Genomic DNA, 23,400 nt, shown 5'->3' with positions numbered 1-23,400 from the left:
AATTTTAAATGTGCTTTGATAGATAGTCTGCAAAACTGCCTTCTGCTGATCCACACTGTCACTTTTACAACTGAAAAACTAGGCCTTCATATTGTAGGGCTATTTCCCTGTGAGCCTCGCGCTGCTGGTCTCAGCCTGTGTATACAACTATGTCAAGATGGAGTCTGTGAACTAAGACCCTGCACTTCAGTGACCAAGCAGATTCAACTTTCTGTTTGTGGCAGAGCTCTGCTTGTGGTAAATAACTGGCAGGTCTGGAAAAAACTCAAGGATATGCAGTGGGCTACCTGACCCTTGCACCTCCCTGATGAGCTACAGGGGGTAAGGCCATGGTGCCAGCGAGTCTGATGAGAGACAGGAATGTATACCACAATGTAACAACTGGAAGATCAAAAAGGTTTTCTTGCTCAGGGAAGGAGCTGGACAAGATCCTGATTGGTTGCTGTCTGGTCACCTGGGAATCAGGGGCAGAGAGCGGGAACCAAAAAAGAAAGTAGTGAAAGGAGAAAAAAAAGGACAGACAAGGGAGAAGGAAGCAAGGGAGAATTTGTCTGGTTCTACTGGAAGAAGGGTAGCTGGCAAGAAGACCAGCGAGACCTGAAGTGGTCCACAACCTTGTGAACGGACCATCCGAAGAAAGTACCTGTTGGTTCAGCTCTACCGGCCAGAGAGACTGTAATCCTGCATGCTGCAGAGAGCCTGTGCTGTTTCCTAAGACGGGGACTCGCTGTGGAAAACAGCTGGAGTCTAAAGGGAAAAACCTGTGTCCACTTCATTTGAGAGACCACCTAGAGTCAGCTCGGTGAGAATTACAGGGACTTATTTCCTATAGTCGGGGATTAGCTAGTGGGTTCTTACCTCAGCAAAGGCGGGTTAGTCAGAACTTTGTGATCAGGAAGATGTGCTGCTAACTGTATTACTTCATGACCTAGTCAGTATTACTAATCAGGATTGTGTAATAACCTAGTAACCAGTGATATCAGTGTTTTAGTTAGACAATACATTCTACAGTTGCTTATCAGTATAAGGGAGCTACATTTGTACAGCTAAGCTGTAGTGTAGGGTGTATTATTCTATTTTCTTACCTATATAATAAATTAACAGCAGTGACTTTACTTTTATTCCAGTTCTCTCTAACAGAAGAAAAGTTCTGGTGTAGGCCCAGAACAGCCAGGTTCCTTTATAATATAACCCCTGGACAGAGCTAGGAAGTTGTTTTAGCCAGACAGTTGTAAACGGAATCTGGGAATTACTCATTGGGTAGCTTTGCCCAGAAGAGTTATTCAACTATAAATGCTTACAATATGACAAAAAAAACTACTTACCCTGGTGATTTTGCTCTGGGTTTTGGCAAAGTACTTCTTCTGTGTCCTAGCCAGAAGATCCTGTCCACCTGCTATGGCTAATATAATGGCATCTGCCATACGATTGTCGTGTAAACAAAGATTGACTGCACTTTCAAAGTTGCCAGTCAGCAAAGCCTGTGTAATCAACCCATCCACATCTGGCATAAAGGGAAGAAAGAAAAGAAACATTCCGCTACTCCAAATCATCAAGTACATTTTTTAAACCAACATTAACTAATAACATTGTTAAAAGCCACAAGAGAAATTTCTTCAGAAAATGCTTTTTAAGGAAGAGCTTTGCTTCATGTCTGTTCAACAGACCAAACAAAATAAAACTGTGGAGACTCTGGGTACTTCTACATGTAGGAGAGGCCACCATGCTCTGAACTTTATTTCTGAGTTCTAGCAGATATGTTTTGTACCAGCATCATTAGATGACACTCCTCACTTGTGAGGCTGATACATCCATGCTTGTCAATGGCAAAAGTTTTTAACTTACATATAAAGATATACAAATGGACCATTCCTGTTTGCAACAACATGAAAACAAAGGCCTTTGCATCACACAATATAGGGCTAAAATGCACTAGAGAGGTTCATTAATGCATAATTACAGCAAAATTAGGCCTAACAAAATACATTAATAAACTACATTATTGTAAATTAACACTGTGCTGCACTTTGTAATTCGAGCTCTTAGTTGGAGCTCTTGGCTTGATACGGAGAAAGTGGAGAATGAAGGGGGGGGGGGGGACATGTGCAGATATTAAAAAGAAATAATTACAGCCCGAATTACTACATGCCAAAATTATTTTTAGCTAGATTACTATCCACATAAATTGAGATTTAATTTAGACCCAGAATTCAGTTACATTAACTCAGCACCTATAGAAAGAATTCAATATTTGATTATTCCGATGAAATGACAGTTAACTAGCTTCAATACACGTAATTGCCAACTTCTAGCTCACTGTCTTATTCACTAAGCTATATTATCGTTGTTTAAAAACATTTACATTTATGGAGATTTTTTTTTAATGGGGCCCTTTGTTGGTTTGTTGAGGCACACCAGGCTGTATATGTTGTATAATGTATGAAAATATCTTAAGTACTTTTTTGTGAACATTTGTCAAAACAATATTTGGATTTCCAGTGGTTGCCTGCATTAGCTCCTTGTTTGATTCATATTATTAATTTTGCGCAAGTACAGGGTTTTTTTTTAATGCTCAAGAGGCTTTTTTCTCCACTGAACTTCAGTATGTACACCAACCAATGATTAGAGTTGCTGTAGCCTGCTCTGGGTTGGGCGTTTAGCACCAAGATTGATTTCTGTGTCGGAATTTAAGAAAGCTTGGGACAGACATGTGGGATCCCTTAGGAAAAGGAGGAGTTATGGTTACTATGGAAGGGCAGACTGGATGGGTCATTTGGCCCTTATCTGCCATCATGTTATGAACCATATCACTGATTGATCTGCTTTGTTTGTCTCCACGTTGGATTTTGTGGATCGCTTGCCATCTTGTTTCTCATAACCCTCCCATGGCCATGCCCCCCTTTTAGACCTGCACGTGATTCTGGCGCCTTACTTTGCACACATACACCCAAATTCCAATTAGCACTGATAACTGTCCAATTATCAGCACTAATTGGCTCATTATTCAATTAAATTGGGCATGCACCCAAATTTAGGCACACAATTCTGGGGATAGAGACCACCACTCAAAGAAATCTAAATGCCTAGACCTTTGAATGAGAAAATATCTGTTCGCAAGGAAGCTTAATATAGTTGTATACTTTCATAATGTAGGCTACTCAACCACTTTTCAAGTAACTGTTCCCAGGGACATGTTTAGGTCAAGAAGGAAAACTATGCTTATTTACTGCATTTTTTTGTGTTTTGCATATACTTTCTCTCCCAGAGAACCAGCTGCACAAATAGCATGGCAAAATATATGTATACTTTGTATTCACATAGCTTTAAGCAGTTTTCAAAAATGAAACTACTCGTGTGATTTCTCACTAAAAAAATGTTTGAACTACAAAGGTACAAAGTATGTTACTTTTTCATATTTGAACCCATGAGAGAAAGCCTCAATCAAGCCCTTTGAGCTGAGTTTGGGCAAAAGAAGCAGGGACCGCCAATGGTATAGGGTAGATGATGCAGAGATGCAGGGCTGCCGAGAGACTGAGCCGGGCCTGCCGCCCCCCCCCCCCCCAATCACTACCAGTGTCGCCTCCCTCTCCTGCTCTCAGGCCGCTGGCACCGCAGTCCCCAGTCTCCACCCGCCCACCCCGTTGACAGCCCCCCTCCGTCCGCCATCGGGGCCCCCTGCATTCAAATCGGCAGCGCCTCACCTCCGTGTGAAAGCGGCAGGATCGCCTCCCTTCAGGGCCTCCCTCACTGTGCCCCACCCTCGCGGAAACAGGAAGTTACATCAGACGAGGGCAGGACACAGTGAGGGAGGGCCCGAAGGTAGCGCGATCCTGCTGCTTTCACACGGAGGTGAGGCACTGCTGATTTGAATGCAGGGGGCCCGGTGGCAGACGGAGGGGGCTGTCGACGGAGCAGAGGGCAGGCAGGTGAGACTGGGGACTGCAGCACCAGTGGCCTGGGAGCAGGAGTAGAGAGATCCCGGTGCCGGGCCCCCCTTGGAGGCCCAGGGAATTTTGTCCCCCCCCCCCCCCCCCTCAGCGGCCCTGTAGAGATGATTCCACTTCAAGGATGCCCTGATTGATTTCAGGCCTTGTTCATTTATATTTTTTCTTACATTGCTATTGCTAAGAAATACCTCTATATTACTATCAAAAAGCTATTCAGAGTACTTCTTTTCATTGTTAATTGAGCAAGATTTACCTCCGCTGACAGAAATATTAAAAGTTTCTCCTGTAGATCTGAAGACTTCAGTCTCTTCACCCGCTAGCCTCTGCAAGGGAGAAATGTGCTAATAAGTGTCTGATCATAAACCTCTGCAGTCTCTGTGTGATTCTATACTCTGATCTACCATATTACATTTTTATACTGTAACCAAATTACTCTTACTCACTGCTATTTTCAATATGTGAATCAAATATCTATGTTATAAAACCAAAGATATAAAGAGAAGCCATGGGGACAACAAGAGTTAAGCCACCTAAAAGCTCAGCATAGCTAATAAATTAATTTGCATGCTACTAAAAACACTTCTCCAGTGGCAGCCTAAATGTGAAGCTCAGACTGCCTGCTCTGTGCTCTCAAGATCCTAATCTGCAAAACTCACAAGTTAAAGTCTCTCTGCAGAGCAGTAAAAACAGTTTTAATTATCTAAACATGCTCTTTCTGAGGCCGAAAAGCCATTACACAAGTACTATCCACACCTCAAAACAGTATTCCATTTCTTCCTTGCAATAAATAGGCTCACGCAGTAAGTCAAAGCAGTAAGAGCTGGAAGTAACAGAGCGCCTACAGACTACCCGTCTCAATTCTGTGTAGTGACTAAAAGCACTTCTTGACTACTTATCTGAATTACAGCTGTTATATTTTTATTACATTTGTACCCCGTGCTTTCCCACTCATGGCAGGCTCAATGCGGCTTACATGGGGCAATGGAGGGTTAAGTGACTTGCCCAGAGTCACAAGGAGCTGCCTGTGCCTGAAGTGGGAATCAAACTCAGTTCCTCAGTTCCCCAGGACCAAAGTCCACCACCCTAACCACTAGGCCACTCCTCCAAAAGGGGGCTTTGTGTGAACCGAGACCTTTTGTTTCCCCACTAAGCTTTCCTTCAACTAACAGGCGGGTGGCAGTCTAAGTCCTTTCTGTTGAAGTTGTGTCCATGAGTGAGTATCAGGTGTTCCACTAAGGTATTTCTTTAAAATGTGAGGTGTTATGTGACACTATGCATTTATCAATTGCTTGTGAGCAACTGCACTGGACTTATGTACACTAAACTACATAACTCTTTCTGCATGCATTATCTTCCATCTTAAGTAGCATTATAAAGTTAATCAAGTATAGCCTTAACCTTAAGCATCATCTCTGACACAATCAGGAAATGACATGGTTCCTACACCATGGCCAACAGGTACACCTGGCTACACTTCCTAGCTGAGGGCAAAAAAAGAAAAACATCCCCTGCGGGTGGTTGAGTTTATACTATGAACAATTGAGACATCATAGCTAAAATAAGGAAGGCGGGGCAACCGGGTGGCCCAGATGGTCCTTTTCAGCTGATACCTACTTTACAATGAATAACAATGCATAATACACAAAGGACTGGAACCCTGAAAAACCCTGGAAAATGTGCATTAATCCAAGAACACACAATTTCTTTGATGTGCGCATTTCTATTTAATGTTCTGTTTTTCAGGTGCCAAGTTTCATGTATGAAAAGAATCAGCTCAACTGGGGTTTTTCGTATTGTGTGTCATATCGAAAATTGATAAGTACATCTGGCCTCTATGATCTGTCAGACTAAATTAAGTAAGTGTTCTTAGTGTAACAGATTCCACTACCAGACAACAGCTCAAAAATGCAATCACATATCATGAATCAAGGCATCTAATAAAATGCAACAAGTTATTTTGTTAAAAAGTTACTAACAAAAAGGGAACCTGTTTTACAAAAAGCAACATTTGTAATAACTATTTGAGTAAAGTGGTGTGGTAGCCATGTTAGTCCACTTTTAAAGGTAATAAATAGAAATAAATCAAAACAGAGAAAAGAAAATAATAAGATACCTTTTTATTGGACTAACTTCTGATTAGCTTTTGAAGGTAACCCTTCTTCTTCAGATCAGAAATAAGTAAATGTTGATAAATATCAGAATATATAAAGTGAAGCACAAAAGCATTCCAATGACAGTCTCATAGGAAGAGGGAGGGGTAGGTCAGATGAGCAACAGAAAGAGCTGGGTGGATGAGTCAGGGAGAGATGGATGGTAAATAAGAGAGTGACAAAGCAGTAGAATTTTATGGTTTATAATGGGTTAGGAAACCCAGATCTTTGTTGAGTCCTGTCTGGCGGGTGTCAAACTATTTCATCATTTTGACTTCAAAGATCTTACGTTCATGTTCCTGGATTGTCTTTAAGACAATCCAGGAACATGAACGTAAGATCTTTGAAGTCAAAATGATGAAATAGTTTGACACCCGCCAGACAGGACTCAACAAAGATCTGGGTTTCCTAACCCATTATAAACCATAAAATTCTACTGCTTTGTCACCTTATCTACCATCCATCTCTCCTTGACTCATCCACATAGCTCTCCTTATTTCTCACCTAACCTACCCCTCCTCTTCCTATGAGACTGTCATTGGAATGCGTTTATGCTTCATAAAAAGTCCTAGGTACACATCTCACTGTTACCCCCTATATTGTATGAGGGAGCCCTCCAAAACCCACCAAGAACCTACTGTACCCAACTGTACACCACTACAATGGCCTTTAACCTGCAGGTGTCATCAATATGTAGGTACACTAGGGTTTTGGTGAGTTTTGGAGGGCTCACACTTTTGACAAGTGTACCAGTTAGAGTGGGATATGGGCTTGGGTCCCCTTCTCTACAATGTACTGCACTGAGCACTAGACTACTCCAAGGATCTGCTTGCTACTCTAATAGGACGGGCCATAACATCTGAAGCTGTCAGAGCCTGGTATGTACTGTTTCTTTCACATCTTTGGGGGGTGAGAGGAGGTCAGTGACCATTGGAGGTGTGAGAAGGTTAAGCCTTAATCCCTCCAGCGGTCGTCTGGTCATTTAGGGCACCTTTTTGTGGCTTAGTCATGGTTGAAACAGGTCTAGACCAAAAGTTTAACTTTTAGCCCTGAACGTTTTTGCTTTGTTCCATTATGACAGAAAAATGACCACGTTTTGGGAATGCCCAAATCCTGCCCCCAACACACCCCCTTGTGATTTGTACACACTGCAGAGTAAAATGTCTCAAATCTGAATTTTGAAAACTGCTATTTGGAAATTTTCAAAGAAAACTGTCCAAATGCTGCTTTATGACATTTTTGAGACGTTTTTCTCTTTTGAAAGTGAGCCCCAAAATGGGCTAAGGAAGAACCAGGAGACATGAATTCAAAAAGTGCTTCTACCCTAGACACTAACTCTGGCCTTGGACAAGACACTTATTTCTTCTCAGTATTCCCTTTGATTGCAAGCCTTTTTTTGGAAGGAATGTGTTATGTAATATGTTGTAAAAGTCCACAATTTACAGTGCTAAATAGATGCTATAAAACAACCTTAAAAACGAACATTAGTATCATGCTACAGAAATTGGAATCTTATGACCAGTCTAGGCTACTTTTAAGTTCAAAGGCTCAATTAAAGTTTTCTGTCTTGGTCAGAGTTCATTTGCACAGAAACAGTATTCAAGGGGAGGTTAAACAAATTCTGTAGCTTATTTCATTTCTTCTAAGCTTTCTGAGAATCTTCTGATGCCTGAGTGGACAACAAAAATTCAAATGGAAACAGTAATAGGGCAATGCTCTCATGATGCCATCTCTGCATGATGACAGATTTTAATTGAAAACATAAATTCAATATACTTTTGGTAAATTGACTTATTTATAGCTCATGCTAAAATATGGAAATGTCTTAGAAATACTATTCATTGATACAAGATACACATGAACATCCTGAAATGGATTAAATTAGGAGTGTCAAAGTCAGGAATGCAGAGCTCCTATTCTCCATCAAGCAGGATTTAGGTCAGGGGCTCCCAAATCCTGTCCTTCAAACACCTTAATAGTCCAGTTTTAATGGCTACCTACCAATAAATGCCAATTAACCTAGTAACTACATAAACAAGTATTCAAATCAACCTCGTCAGCTTCTACTGTGCATATCTTGACAAGGAAATTTGTTTGGGTATCTCAAGAACCAGATTTAGGAACTGCTAATTTAGATAATATTCACTATGCAAACTACATAAATAAAGCAGAAACACAAACTTCTGACCTCCGCTTTCAGTGTAATTAAACAAGAAACAGCGATTATAACAGGGTTAACAGTAAACCTATTAGAAGCAGAAGGAAGTGGTTTTGTTTGTGAAATGATGCATCTCTGCATCAGCGGATCATGCTGCTTGAAAAACACAAATAGTAGTTAAACTGCATAGATCCAAAATTAAGCACAGAACTGTCCATCACAGCTTAAGTGGAAATAAATAAATACCTCCCCCAAAAACTGCTGCTCAGGAACATGGTTTTCTTCGTCATCACAGGTGATTGGCTGGTCAGATTCTTTAAAAGCCTTTTAAGGAATGACAGGAGAAGAAAGTTTGGCGGGATTTAGCAGTGTGATGTAATTGATCAACAAGAAAGACAGGTACAACAGTATTCAGATGCAAGTTCTGTCATATGCATAAATACTGGATAGAAAGGGAGACAGGGAAAAGAATAAATTCAAATAAAAGCACTATGGGCCCTGTTTACTAAGGTGCATTAGGGTTTTTAGTGCACCTACACTTAAAGCGCGCATTAACCATGTAGGCGTCCATCAGGATATTTTAGGCATGTACATGGTTAACACGCGTTAAAAACATTAGCGTGCCTGTAACTCTACTTAGCAAACAGGGCCCTATGTTTGTTACAATAGAAATTCTACTGTCAAGTATGTAAGTACTGAAATGTAATGTTATGTATATAGATTTTATCTCACAGACATATCTGATAGAAGGCAGCAAAATATAAAACCAAATGGAAAAGAGAGTCTTCATACCTTTGCACACATTTCACATTCTGTTAATAAAATACAACTCCAGATCTGGGAAGGAGGTGGAGTACAAATCATCCGATCTTAAAAATATCAAACTCACACCATATCAAAACTAGTGGACATATCTAATAAACAACACAAGAAGGAAAAGGCCTCAACAAGCTCAGACCATTTAAATTCGGTCTACAAACAGCTTTGGTGCAATCATTGACATAAAAAAACTTCCTGTGCCTTTTTTATTCATGTCTTCATTTTCAATTATAGCAATGAAAGCAGCAGTGTTGACCAAGTGAGTTTTGAAAGTGTTCCAAATGTCCCTGACGCAGTACAATGAAACGATGTCCATCGTCGGCTGCGGACAATACTGCTGAGAAGTGCAGACAATGTGATATGCAGATCAGAAGCTGGAGAAGTACATAAGTTTCCGATATAAATCAGCAATTATGTTTTCATTATACATCTACTACACAAGTTGTAGAAGTGAATAATTGAAAACCAAGGGAATAAAAAAAAGCACAAGAGGTTTTTTTATATGCCAACGATTGCACCAAAGCCGTTTAAAGACCAAATATAAATGGTCTGAGCTTGCTGAAGCTTTTTCCTTCTTGTGTTTATTAGATATTTCCACTAGTTTTATATGACATGAGTTTGATATTTTTAAGACTGAATATAACATACAATCCAAAATATATCAAAACATGATTGTTTCCCTGAGCTACACAATGTGAAATGACAATTATCATATTTTTACAAATATAACCCACGGGGTGTACACATTTTTACAGCCAGGATATTCCTGGTATGGGTTATACTCGCCTTTACATTTCATGAGCACAGTGGAAGGTGGCATTCTACTGTTCTAATAATAAAAAAATAAAAAAAAAACCTCCAAAATGGTTTGCCTAAAATACTTATTACAAGGTAAGTCTATGGCATTAATTCTTCATAGTGTCTCAAACATTATCTCGCTCGTCGCTAGAAGGAAAAAACTTCAAAGTCTGCATCATCATCTGAGTAGCTGAAATGTTCAACAGCGAATGCTTCCGTTTCATCATTATTGAATTCATATTCCTCATCAGTCAAGCATTGGCAACATGCTTCAGTTACCTGCACCCATACTCCTGCACATGAACTGAGCATGCATGGGAGTGCTGGCATCAGGAACTGAAGCCTGCCACTGACTTCATGATGGAACATCTGGTGGGGAATTCAAAACAATTTCTACATTGCATCTTCTTTTCTGCGGATCATACACAGTGCGGGTTATTGCAGCGATGCGTGTGCTTTGTAGCGCTATATAAATGATAAATAGTAGTAGTAATATCCGTGTGCAGGCTATAACGTGAAAATACGGTACAGAAATATTTTGAAAAACTTTGACTGCATAAATATTCACATCTTTGTCGTAGCAAGCCCATGTTAGCTTCATTTCCAAAAATTGTCAAAATGAAGCCTATAATATAGCCAACCTGTGTCCAATCAGAGTAGAGTTCAGCTGATTTGAATACCTCTGGTGAAAAATGAAGCTGTTTGTTGAATGAAGTGAATCTGAAGCAAAGGTCTAAACATGCCAAACACTGAGCCACCAAAAGAACTCTGGGATAAAGTTATTCCAAGGTACAAAGTGGTGGAAGGCTAAATAGTTTGGTACCAAGACACTGCTTTGATCAGGCCATCTCTCCCAAGTCAGTAGGTGTGGATTAAGTAAATTTCTGAGTAAGACTGTTCAACAATTTCAAGATTTCCTTCCATACTGTCCATGTTTCAGAAGTAGAGATATATGATGTGCCACCAAGAAACATGCATGTGGGAGAAGGTTTTGTGGATTGATGAGATCAAATTACAACAACTTTTTGGTCTCCATGCTAAGTGACACGAGTGACATAAAAACAAACATAGTATACTGCCAATGTTCTCTGAGTCCCAGCAAGTTACAATTCCAAACTGCTCAGTTCTACTTCTGTGACTGCGCTAGAAAAGTCTGACTTGGAGCCGAATGAAGCAGTGATTCCTTTAGATGCGAATACTGCTCTGACCACCATACAAGCCCCTCCTCCACCACAGCTAGCATCCCCGGAGGCCGAAGTGCCCCAGTGCAACACTGTGAATAGTGCTGTTTGTGCTGGAGAGAGATAAAGCCGTGTTACTGTGGATTCACCGGTAATATCAACTATTATGGATTTGACTCACTGCTAAACTTCAACAGAGGAAAGATTGAATGTGAGTAACCCCTGAAGAGAGGGGAGAGTGAACTGGTGTACCCTCTTGTCAGTGCTGTTATGTTCCGAGTATACTTTGGCTATCTCTCCTCTCTCAAGACCTGAAACTGTCACCATATCTTCACAGTGGGATGTTTTGGCTGGTGTTCATAAATCTTTAGCTGCTCTGACAAAAACAGTGACTACCACTTGCATTTCTTTAGAATGGATAGTTTCTTCTAAAGAGTCCCAGCAAACGTTGGACACTTTGGAAAGTCAAACCGCTGAGCTTTAGAAAGTGCAAGTATCCTTGATTAAGGATAAAGATATAGGGACCCTTTTACTAAGGCACGTAAGCATCTACGTGCGCCCAACATGCGCCAAAGTGGAGTTACTGCCCGGCTACCGCATGGCTCTTGCAGTATTTTCATTTTTGGCGTGCGTCCGATATGCGCATATTGGGCGTGCGCCAAGTGACATTTGACGCGCATAGATTATTACCGCATGGTTACCGAATGAGACATTACCACTAGGTCAATGGCTGGCAATAAGGTCTCAGATCCAAAATGGACATGCGGCAATTTTCATTTTGCCATATGTCCATTTTCAGTAAAAATTTTAAAAAAGACATTTTTTACAGGTGCGCTGAAAAATTATTCTATGCATGCCCAAAACACGCGTACACTATCGCAGGCCATTTTTTAGCATGCCTTTTTAAAAGGGCCCCATAGTGCATTAAAAGCTGGAAAATATAAATTTCTGCCATCTTAGTTTTCCTAAACATCCTTTGATGATGCCACAGGTACAGTGGGGGAAATAAGTATTTGATCCCTTGCTGATTTTGTAAGTTTGCCCACTGACAAAGACATGAGCAGCCCATAATTGAAGGGTAGGTTATTGGTAACAGTGAGAGATAGCACATCACAAATTAAATCCGGAAAATCACATTGTGGAAAGTATATGAATTTATTTGCATTCTGCAGAGGGAAATAAGTATTTAATCCCTCTGGCAAACAAGACCTAATACTTGGTGGCAAAACCCTTGTTGGCAAGCACAGCGGTCAGACGTCTTCTGTAGTTGATGATGAGGTTTGCACACATGTCAGGAGGAATTTTGGTCCACTCCTCTTTGCAGATCATCTCTAAATCATTAAGAGTTCTGGGCTGTCGCTTGGCAACTCGCAGCTTCAGCTCCCTCCATAAGTTTTCAATGGGATTAAGGTCTGGTGACTGGCTAGGCCACTCCATGACCCTAATGTGCTTCTTCCTGAGCCACTCCTTTGTTGCCTTGGCTGTATGTTTTGGGTCATTGTCGTGCTGGAAGACCCAGCCACGACCCATTTTTAAGGCCCTGGCGGAGGGAAGGAGGTTGTCACTCAGAATTGTACGGTACATGGCCCCATCCATTCTCCCATTGATGCGGTGAAGTAGTCCTGTGCCCTTAGCAGAGAAACACCCCCAAAACATAACATTTCCACCTCCATGCTTGACAGTGGGGACGGTGTTCTTTGGGTCATAGGCAGCATTTCTCTTCCTCCAAACACGGCGAGTTGAGTTCATGCCAAAGAGCTCAATTTTTGTCTCATCTGACCACAGCACCTTCTCCCAATCACTCTCGGCATCATCCAGGTGTTCACTGGCAAACTTCAGACGGGCCGTCACATGTGCCTTCCGGAGCAGGGGGACCTTGCGGGCACTGCAGGATTGCAATCCGTTATGTCGTAATGTGTTACCAATGGTTTTCGTGGTGACAGTGGTCCCAGCTGCCTTGAGATCATTGACAAGTTCCCCCCTTGTAGTTGTAGGCTGATTTCTAACCTTCCTCATGATCAAGGATACCCCACGAGGTGAGATTTTGCGTGGAGCCCCAGATCTTTGTCGATTGACAGTCATTTTGTACTTCTTCCATTTTCTTACTATGGCACCAACAGTTGTCTCCTTCTCGCCCAGCGTCTTACTGATGGTTTTGTAGCCCATTCCAGCCTTGTGCAGGTGTATGATCTTGTCCCTAACATCCTTAGACAGCTCCTTGCTCTTGGCCATTTTGTAGAGGTTAGAGTCTGACTGATTCACTGAGTCTGTGGACAGGTGTCTTTCATACAGGTGACCATTGCCGACAGCTGTCTGTCATGCAGGTAACGAGTTGATTTGGAGCATCTACCTGGTCTGTAGGGGCCAGATCTCTTACTGGTTGGTGGGGGATCAAATACTTATTTCCCTCTGCAGAATGCAAATAAATTCATATACTTTCCACAATGTGATTTTCCGGATTTAATTTGTGATGTGCTATCTCTCACTGTTACCAATAACCTACCCTTCAATTATGGGCTGCTCATGTCTTTGTCAGTGGGCAAACTTACAAAATCAGCAAGGGATCAAATACTTATTTCCCCCACTGTATATATGAAAGGACTCTTTACCTCCTTTCTCTAAAGGATATTACATATTACCAAAATCAGAAGATCAGTGGAGAGTTAATGCTAATGAGTAACCAGAATGCAGCTGACCTTTCAATTAATAGTTTGGATTTAACAGGTTTCCTGGAACAATCTTATGTTGAATTTCAGCACTAGGCTACCATAAGAGTGACATCTGTATTTCCTCAGAACATACTAGCAGCCATACTTGGTCAGACCAATGGTCCATCTAGCCCAGCATCCTGCCTCCAACAGTGGCCAGTCCAGGTCACAAGTACATGGCAGGCCACACAGGTGTTTGTGGCTAGTAAGATGGTTTTAGTAGCAGTGTTTAAAAAAGCCCTACTCTTCCTGGCCTTCAGATAATTCTACGCAAGCTGGACTATTTTCATTTGATGTCTAGACTAACAGCTGTGCAGACAGGACATCTACTTAAGTATCATAAGATTTGGGATTTATATATTCAGTGGACCTCACATCCGGACGCTTCATGTTCACCTACTAACAAAGGTATGGAGTTTGCCTGGGGAAGAGGGAGGAGGGTATAGGATATTATCAGTGAGGTGTAACTTACATCTGTTCTTATGCCCTGTTAGGAAGGATTGGTTTAAGGTTGTATTGATAAATGTCAATCTTGTTCTATTGTTATTATCTTTTCAATAAAAGAAAAATAAAAGGTAAAAAAAAAAAAAAAAAAACAAGTACATGGTAGAAAACCAATTAACAGCAACATTCCATGCTACCAATCCCAGCAAACAGTGGCTTCCCCCATGTCCATCTCAATAACAGACTATGGACTTTTCTTCCATGAACTTGTCCAAACCTTTTTTAAACCCACATATGCTAACCTCCAGAAATTAGTTCCAGAGCTTAACTATTCTTTGAATGAAAAAATATTTCCTCCTATTTGTTTTAAAAATAATTCCATGTAATTTCATTGAGTGTCCCCTGGTCTTTGTACTTTTTGAAAGAGTAAAAAATCGATTCAGATGTATGCACCTTGGCAAAAGCTGTTCCTGAAATCTTTTCTGTATATTTGATTTAGTGGATGCCTTTTTATTAGTAACTCAGGGCAAGTTATAATCAGATAGAAACAGGTATTTCCCTGTTACTCAAGAGCCTTGCAATCTAAGGACTAGGTTTACTAACATTTGCTCACATGCATTGGTAGACACAACCCACTGTACACCATCACGGTAGTACACTTTAGCAAATTCTGGCCTAAGAATATGCCCATGACAACAAAAGGTGAAATGCCCAAGAACACAAGGGGCACCAGAAAAATGTGAGACCAAGCTCTGACCACCAGGCTATCCTCTACTCCATATTTGTTTATGCAGTTTCAAGAAGCGGTCTAGAATTACCCCTAAATTCCATACCTCATCCTTGAGCTGAACATACACTAGCAGAGCATTTTCTTTCTCACACAACCTTAGACTTTTCTAACAGAATCTAAGCTTGTTATTCATCACTCACATAGATATCTGAAAGACAGCTTAAAGTCTTAATACTAAAGAGGCTTTTCCCCTTAAATTTTTTTTTATATCATACACATAAATAAAAGCTGAAGCCTAAATCAGCAGTGCCATACCGTGCAATATCATCTGTGACTACTAAGGAACCATCTGCAAAACGAGGCCCCTACCAAGCTGAAACAAACTTCTTGAAAGCATGCTTGTGTTACAAAAATAAAATAGTTAAGTTAGGTGTGTGAATCATTTTTACCTCATTTAGCTCCCCATCTACAACACTGTTACTATCCAGAGCACAGGCAATCTGAAAGAAAAATTAGAGTGCAATTGTAAACTTTTGAGTTTAAGTTTCAACAGTTTTGGGTTTGTTTTAAACATCAAAGGCACACAGAGGCAAACTTAGGGCCTTGTTTACTAAGGTGCATTAGTGTTTTTAGCGCACGTGCTAACCATGTAGGCACCTATAGGGATATTGTAAGCACGTACGTTGTTTACACGCGTTAAAAATGTTAACGCGCCTATAACGCTGCCTAGTAAACAGGGTCCTTAGGCTGAAAAATACAAGACATAAAGCAAAGAACAGCAAGTTAAAAAATATATACAAACAACTTCATTGAAGACGTAAGCACTTCATTTTCCATTATAAACAGCTAGAAGTGGCCAGCCCAACTGCTGCTTTTAGACTGCACAGTTCAACAGCTGGACCTTTGAAATGTGTGCAGTGAGGAAGGGTTTTTTTTTTTGGCTGTTTATTTAAATAAAGCCCTAATAGTTCTGTCTTTCTAATTTTGCACTCTGATGGTTTGCTGATGCCATGGAACAGTCAATCACAACTACCTAGGGATTTTACCCCTATTTAATAAATCCACCCTCCCAGTGTTCATAATTTGATCACTGCAGCAATGGTCCTGGACCAAAGGCTGTAATGCCAGAGCTTCTTCTGGAACCTTGTATCATTGGCTCTAAATCCAGTCTCCACATGTCACTCTTACGTAGGAGGTCATGACCACATCTCTGTAGCATCCGCATGTCCGCCCAACCTGGGGTGCAGAAATCCCATCTAGGGATTTAATCAGGGACCTTCCTCATGGCAGCACCTAACACCTGTCACTGTGCCACCAGGTTAGTGCAACAGGAAAACATTAGCTGGACTATTTTTTTTCAAACCTTAATTCTCTTGTTTGCGCATGATTGACCAGGACTAACATGTTCTAGGTAAATAGGAAACTACCTTCATCTTTTGGAAAACAGGCATGCAAAAAATATGCCCCATTCAGATATTGACAATGAAATATAAGATGAAGAGAGCAAAGAGAGAAAGAAATACATACAGTGGGGGAAATAAGTATTTGATCCCTTGCTGATTTTGTAAGTTTGCCCACTGACAAAGACATGAGCAGCCCATAATTGAAGGGTAGGTTATTGGTAACAGTGAGAGATAGCACATCACAAATTAAATCCGGAAAATCACATTGTGGAAAGTATATGAATTTATTTGCATTCTGCAGAGGGAAATAAGTATTTGATCCCCCACCAACCAGTAAGAGATCTGGCCCCTACAGACCAGGTAGATGCTCCAAATCAACTCGTTACCTGCATGACAGACAGCTGTCGGCAATGGTCACCTGTATGAAAGACACCTGTCCACAGACTCAGTGAATCAGTCAGACTCTAACCTCTACAAAATGGCCAAGAGCAAGGAGCTGTCTAAGGATGTCAGGGACAAGATCATACACCTGCACAAGGCTGGAATGGGCTACAAAACCATCAGTAAGACGCTGGGCGAGAAGGAGACAACTGTTGGTGCCATAGTAAGAAAATGGAAGAAGTACAAAATGACTGTCAATCGACAAAGATCTGGGGCTCCACGCAAAATCTCACCTCGTGGGGTATCCTTGATCATGAGGAAGGTTAGAAATCAGCCTACAACTACAAGGGGGGAACTTGTCAATGATCTCAAGGCAGCTGGGACCACTGTCACCACGAAAACCATTGGTAACACATTACGACATAACGGATTGCAATCCTGCAGTGCCCGCAAGGTCCCCCTGCTCCGGAAGGCACATGTGACGGCCCGTCTGAAGTTTGCCAGTGAACACCTGGATGATGCCGAGAGTGATTGGGAGAAGGTGCTGTGGTCAGATGAGACAAAAATTGAGCTCTTTGGCATGAACTCAACTCGCCGTGTTTGGAGGAAGAGAAATGCTGCCTATGACCCAAAGAACACCGTCCCCACTGTCAAGCATGGAGGTGGAAATGTTATGTTTTGGGGGTGTTTCTCTGCTAAGGGCACAGGACTACTTCACCGCATCAATGGGAGAATGGATGGGGCCATGTACCGTACAATTCTGAGTGACAACCTCCTTCCCTCCGCCAGGGCCTTAAAAATGGGTCGTGGCTGGGTCTTCCAGCACGACAATGACCCAAAACATACAGCCAAGGCAACAAAGGAGTGGCTCAGGAAGAAGCACATTAGGGTCATGGAGTGGCCTAGCCAGTCACCAGACCTTAATCCCATTGAAAACTTATGGAGGGAGCTGAAGCTGCGAGTTGCCAAGCGACAGCCCAGAACTCTTAATGATTTAGAGATGATCTGCAAAGAGGAGTGGACCAAAATTCCTCCTGACATGTGTGCAAACCTCATCATCAACTACAGAAGACGTCTGACCGCTGTGCTTGCCAACAAGGGTTTTGCCACCAAGTATTAGGTCTTGTTTGCCAGAGGGATTAAATACTTATTTCCCTCTGCAGAATGCAAATAAATTCATATACTTTCCACAATGTGATTTTCCGGATTTAATTTGTGATGTGCTATCTCTCACTGTTACCAATAACCTACCCTTCAATTATGGGCTGCTCATGTCTTTGTCAGTGGGCAAACTTACAAAATCAGCAAGGGATCAAATACTTATTTCCACCACTGTATGTACAAAAATACATACAAGGAAAAAAATTGAGACAAGCAATGCAAACTTGTACTTTCACCAATTTTTCTCAGTCCACCTTCCTCGTGGTGTATTCTTACTTCACTTGTCAAAACATGTTTGACAACAAAGGCCGAATATACCCACTGAACAAAAAAAAAGAAACTTACTTATCTGTAGTTATATGTATCTGTGTTCTCTGAGAACAGCAAGATACATATTCTCACATGAGTGACGCCATCCAATGGACCTCCATGTTAGAACCTCTCCAGCTATGTAGAAACTTTTGAGAGAGTTCACCGCGCATGCATGCATGCCTTCTCACCAGCCACTGTTGTGTGGGACCTAGCCAGCCGAATCTCTAGTTAATAGAATTCAATTCTAAAGGGAAGAAGGAGGGTATGTGAGAATATGTATCTTGCTGTCCTCAGAGAACACATGATATAGGTAAGTAAATTTATCTTCTCCGAGGTCAAGCAGGATATCACCTTCTCTCACGTGTGGGACTTCCTACCTACAGAGTGCCTCAACAAAAAAAGGGAATAAAACTGTATGCAGGACCACTCTATTGTTAAAAAAAAAAAACTTTGTGAAAGGTGGATCAGCTACTAAAGCCTGCAGGGTGAAGTGACTGCCACCAAAAACAAGACCTTCCAGGTTAGGTACTTGAGAGGACAGGTACCTAGTAAGCTAAAAAGGAGCTTTCATCAGCTGACTTAAAATAACTGACATAACATAGCAGTTCATATATAGCGTATCTAACCAATGGCTCAGAACAGTTTACAATATAAAATGAATCAACTAAAAATACATAATACACTGGGCAGGAAAATCAATTTAGAAAGATATAAAATCTAAACATAATAGTAACATGCCTAAAATTCATAATGCTATATTCATACTTTCACTCTAGGCAATGATGAATCGAATGAGAAATGTGTAAACTAGGGCTGAAGGTCAATAAAAAATTTTTAATCGCATCATTAAGGCGGGAGGGGGGAGGGGGGATTGTGGATCCAGGTGTACAGGGGAGGGAGGGATAGATATACTGTACAATTGGGGAGGGGCTTTTTGGGGATCTCCCCCCCCTCTTACTTAGCCAGAGGATATACTTGAGTAGTGCCAGTGTCTGCTGCTGGAGGCACGCCGCTGACTTCTTTGCTCCTGAGGCAGTGCAAGGAGGAAGTGGGCGACTCGGACAGCTGATTTCTTCAGTTGGCAGGGCTTTGACTACTCCACCAGCCATTGAACAGTTGCTGCAGCTTTGGAGGTCAGAGCCCAAAGCGGGGGTGGGGGCCAAAGTCCCCAAGGAACCCCCCCCTTCCATTGTCCAGATTCTCTCCCTCCCCCTTGCAGTGCTGCAGATCAACCCACCCCCCTTCCCAAACATCCCAGTACCACATCCCAACCCCTTCCCACCCATCCTCTCCCTATGCAAGAACTAGAAACCATTCCCATACACAATGTGTACAAGGGTGCAAGTGATCACTCTTGAGCTAGACTACCTCCCCACCAAAACTCTCAATTACCATGGAGAAAGGTAAAGTACCATGTGACCCACTGGAAAAGAGTCCTCTGAGAAGCCACATAATAAATAAACTGAACTCTTCAGGTGCATCTCAAATCAATGAAACCTGGGTACACCCAGCAGTCACAGCCCTCAAGCCCTGACATGCAGGCTAAAACAGTCATTACGATATAAAATGAGCAAGACAATTCAGCAAGTCCTGTGCCCCTTGTAAAGACTCATATGTTTTCCAGGTGCCATCCACTCTAACTTTGAGAACAGGATACAAAAATTGAAAATGCACTTTCTGCCCGTACAGCGGCGTCAGCGAATAATCTTGAAATAAAAGTACCTGTTCCCTGTCATACTGCAGCTGTGTCTTATCTTGGAAGAAAGTGAGCCCTTAGGTCCCGTAAGGCCCCAAAGGACCTCAGAGGACAGCCGTGCAACCCCAAGTCTTCACTCACGGCGACCGCCATTCACCGAGGGTTGAGCCTCCAGCTACAGGCGGCCAACGGGACTTCCGGAACCGCGTGGTTGACGGACTGACCCAGCACTAGAACCGGGAGCGGAGGGAGCAAGTGGAAAGTCAGAGAAATCCAGGAACAGGCAGCAGGTCAAGGTAGGCGGCTAACAGAGTAGTCCAAAAACAGGCAACAAGTAGGCAGCTATCAGAGTTGTCCAGTAACAGTCCAAAGGTCAAACCAGGAAAACAAGGGAACGCACAGAGAACAGGAGCACAAGAAGACTGGCCTCGGGAAACAGAACCTGAAGCAACATCCTGCTGCAGCCCCGCTCCTTAAATACTGTCAGCATTCAGCCGCCCAGCCCCAGCCGACATGGCCAGCCAATCGGAACCCGGCTACCGAAGAAATCCCTCTGGTTGGTTCCGTCCGGCCTCTCAGGTGGAGCTACAGCACCGGCATCCCAATCTGGTCCCTCTGAGGCGGAGCTTCGGGTTCCCGTGCCTGAAAATGGAGAAGACGTCGGCCATCGCGTCTCAGCGCCATCTTCCCTGCTAGTGCAAGCGCGAACTCCGTAGCCGGCGACAGAGAGCCTGGAAACCGCGATCGCTGGTCTACGGGCCTGGCCGCGGACAGGGCGGCTATCGGCGTGACGGGTCCTGGCTTTTGGCCGCGGTTCTAAAAAGGCCGGCCATCGCCGCAAGGAATACCGGCTCAGCCCCGACTGTACTCGAGATAGCCGGCCATCCGGGGAACCGTCGGGTAAGTCCTCTCTGGCTGCAGATCTCTCCTTCCGTCCCTTGCTTCCCGCAGAGGAGCAGCCTGAGGGAGCGAAGGATGTGACAAGCTGCTGCTTCTTACACTTGTCAGCCCTGAACAATTCATGGGCATAGTTGAGAACTTTTGCCACTACTGCTCTGGAGTAAACCACTCCCTCACGATTGCGACCAACCCGATGAGCTCACTCCAGAATGGGTCATTGCTGACAAAGCGAGCCTCTCCACTCGCGAGTGCGTCCCAGCGTTTGCTCTGCAATGGACTCAGGCAGGCCAAGGATACGAATATTGTTTTGACGCAATCTGTTTTCTAGATCATTTAATTTAAGCACCTGATCCTTAAGCTGCTCCAGGAGTCACTCCACCTGTGTGCACATGGCGGTCTCAGTATCTTCCACCCCAGAAAGTCTCTGCTCGAGTTTGCCAGTGCGTCAGGAGAACTCTGCCAAAAGGAGCTCAGCTAGAGCTGACCGGATAATTTTGACATTTGCGGCTCCATCACTTGCATCACTGCCACTGTCAACTATGCCAGTTGGGCTTCCGAGAACTGTGGCACCACGGGCCCTGGTGTCACCACCATCTTGTCTTCACTGCCCCGTGATTTCGTTTCTTTTTTTATTAGGTTTAGAGGACATACCCGATCACCAGACTGAAGGAATTTGTTCATACAGGGATTCCACTTTAAGTGGTGCCGAAGGTCTCCCTCTCTGATGCTAAACAAATACTAAAAAGAGAAGTAAAAACGGAGAGGCTACAGAGCAGTACAGAAACCCAGCTGCCCCATTCAATGCTTCACGTGATCTCCGTATGTGTGGGGTATAAATGACCTGGAATGGAATGTAATATCCTGCTGATCTCTAGAGAAATACATTTTGAATATTCTACGAGGATGGTATGGGATTTGCGTTACAAGACGTATGAGGAGAGACTTGCGGACCTGAACATGTATACCCTGGAGGAAAGCAGAAACAGGGGTGATATGATACAGACGTTCAAATATTTGAAAGGTATTAATCCGCAAACGAACTTTTTCCGGAGATGGGAAGACGGTAGAACGAGAGGGGGCATGAAATGAGATTGAAGGGGGGCAGACTCAAGAAGAATGTCAGGAAGTATTTTTTCACGGAGAGGGTGGTGGATACTTGGAATGCCCTCCCACGGGAGGTGGTGGAGATGAAAACGGTAACGGAATTCAAACATGCGTGGGATAAACATAAAAGAATCCTGTGCAGAAGGAATGGATCCTCAGGAGCTTAGGCTAGAATGGGTGGCAGAGCTGGTGGTTGGGAGGCGGGGCTAGTGCTGGGCAGACTTATACAGTTTGTGCCGGGGCTGGTGGTTGGGAGGCGGGACTAGTGCTGGGCAGACTTATACAGTCTGCGGCGGGGATAGTGCTGGGCAGACTTATACGGTCTGTGCCAGAGCTGGTGGTGGGAGGCGGGACTGGTAGTTGGGAGGCGGGGATAGTGCTGGGCAGACTTATACAGTCTGCGGCGGGGATAGTGCTGGGCAGACTTATACGGTCTGTGCCAGAGCTGGTGGTGGGAGGCGGGACTGGTAGTTGGGAGGCGGGGATAGTGCTGGGCAGACTTATAGGGTCTGTGCCAGAGCTGGTGGTGGGAGGCGGGACTGGTAGTTGGGAGGCGAGGATAGTGCTGGGCAGACTTATATGGTCTGTGCCAGAGCTGGTGGTTGGGAGGCGGGGTTGGTGGTTGGGAGGCGGGGATAGGGCTGGCCAGACTTATACGGTCTGTGCACTGAAGAGGACAGTACAAATAAAAAAGTAGCACATATGAATTTATCTTCTTGGGCAGACTGGATGGACCGTGCAGGTCTTTTTCTGCCGTCATCTACTATGTTTACTAACTAGAAGAAACTCATGAGGAGACTTAAAAATACATTTTTGCTTAACTGGTATTGTTTGGTATATATTTTCAGCATTTCATTGTGTGGTTTTGAGAACTGAAAGATCACTTTCTGTTTGGATTACCCAGTTAAACCCTGACCTTTTGAAAACAATGAAAGCACCTTACCTTCTGACTAAGCTCTTCCTTTCTGAAGCCGAGAAGTTCTAGGTATTTCCCACGAGAATCTTCCTCAAAGTTCACCTAAAAATAACAAAAGTTCACATTTTTTTGTCTGTATTTCCACATTTTTGCAGGCAGGCAGAACTCAGTCAAACTGAGTTAGGTGCAACTATGCTACATCAGTTATTCACATATCCGTGCAAAACATCTCAATCCCCTCTTTCTTCAACCACAATTATTCAGCAAGGCATTTTTGCTGGACTCTGAACACAGCTGTCAGCCCAGAAAATGAAAGTCAACAGAAAACCAAGGTTAGACTACATTTCCTGAGACACATCAGTTTTCTTCATCTTGTGTCATTTTAGAAAAGTTCACAGTGAAGTCATTTGCTTGCATTCAAAGGGCTCCAGCTACTTAACCTCACTCATATCAAAGCAAGTCAAAAAGTTAATAAGGCTAGACAGCTATAAGAAGTTCTAAGTTGTCCCCTTATTTCAAACAAGTACATTCTGGGTACTCTTTGAAACTATGTACAGCGCCACAGGTACAGCACTGAAAAAAAAAAGTCTGA

At 42.9% G+C, this 23,400-nt stretch overlaps 1 protein-coding gene across 7 annotated transcripts in view; it reads right to left on the bottom strand.

Moving 5' to 3' along the window:
* The window catches only part of SEC31A (SEC31 homolog A, COPII coat complex component), a 213,265-nt gene that overhangs the window by 92,470 nt on the left and 97,395 nt on the right, over window positions 1-23,400 (bottom strand). For all 7 annotated transcript variants that reach the window (XM_030190615.1, XM_030190616.1, XM_030190617.1 and 4 more), the window contains 5 exons: window positions 22,836-22,910; window positions 15,385-15,435; window positions 8,502-8,579; window positions 4,201-4,270; window positions 1,326-1,504 (listed from right to left, as the gene is read on the bottom strand). In XM_030190615.1, coding sequence (XP_030046475.1) covers window positions 1,326-1,504; window positions 4,201-4,270; window positions 8,502-8,579; window positions 15,385-15,435; window positions 22,836-22,910 — 453 coding nt within the window. The remainder of the gene's footprint in view (window positions 1-1,325; window positions 1,505-4,200; window positions 4,271-8,501; window positions 8,580-15,384; window positions 15,436-22,835; window positions 22,911-23,400) is intronic.

Source organism: Microcaecilia unicolor, chromosome 2, assembly GCF_901765095.1.
Source record: "Microcaecilia unicolor chromosome 2, aMicUni1.1, whole genome shotgun sequence".
Lineage (NCBI taxonomy): Eukaryota > Metazoa > Chordata > Amphibia > Gymnophiona > Siphonopidae > Microcaecilia > Microcaecilia unicolor.
Note: the sequence above shows the minus strand (reverse complement) of the source record. Positions and strands in the feature narration are given on the sequence as shown.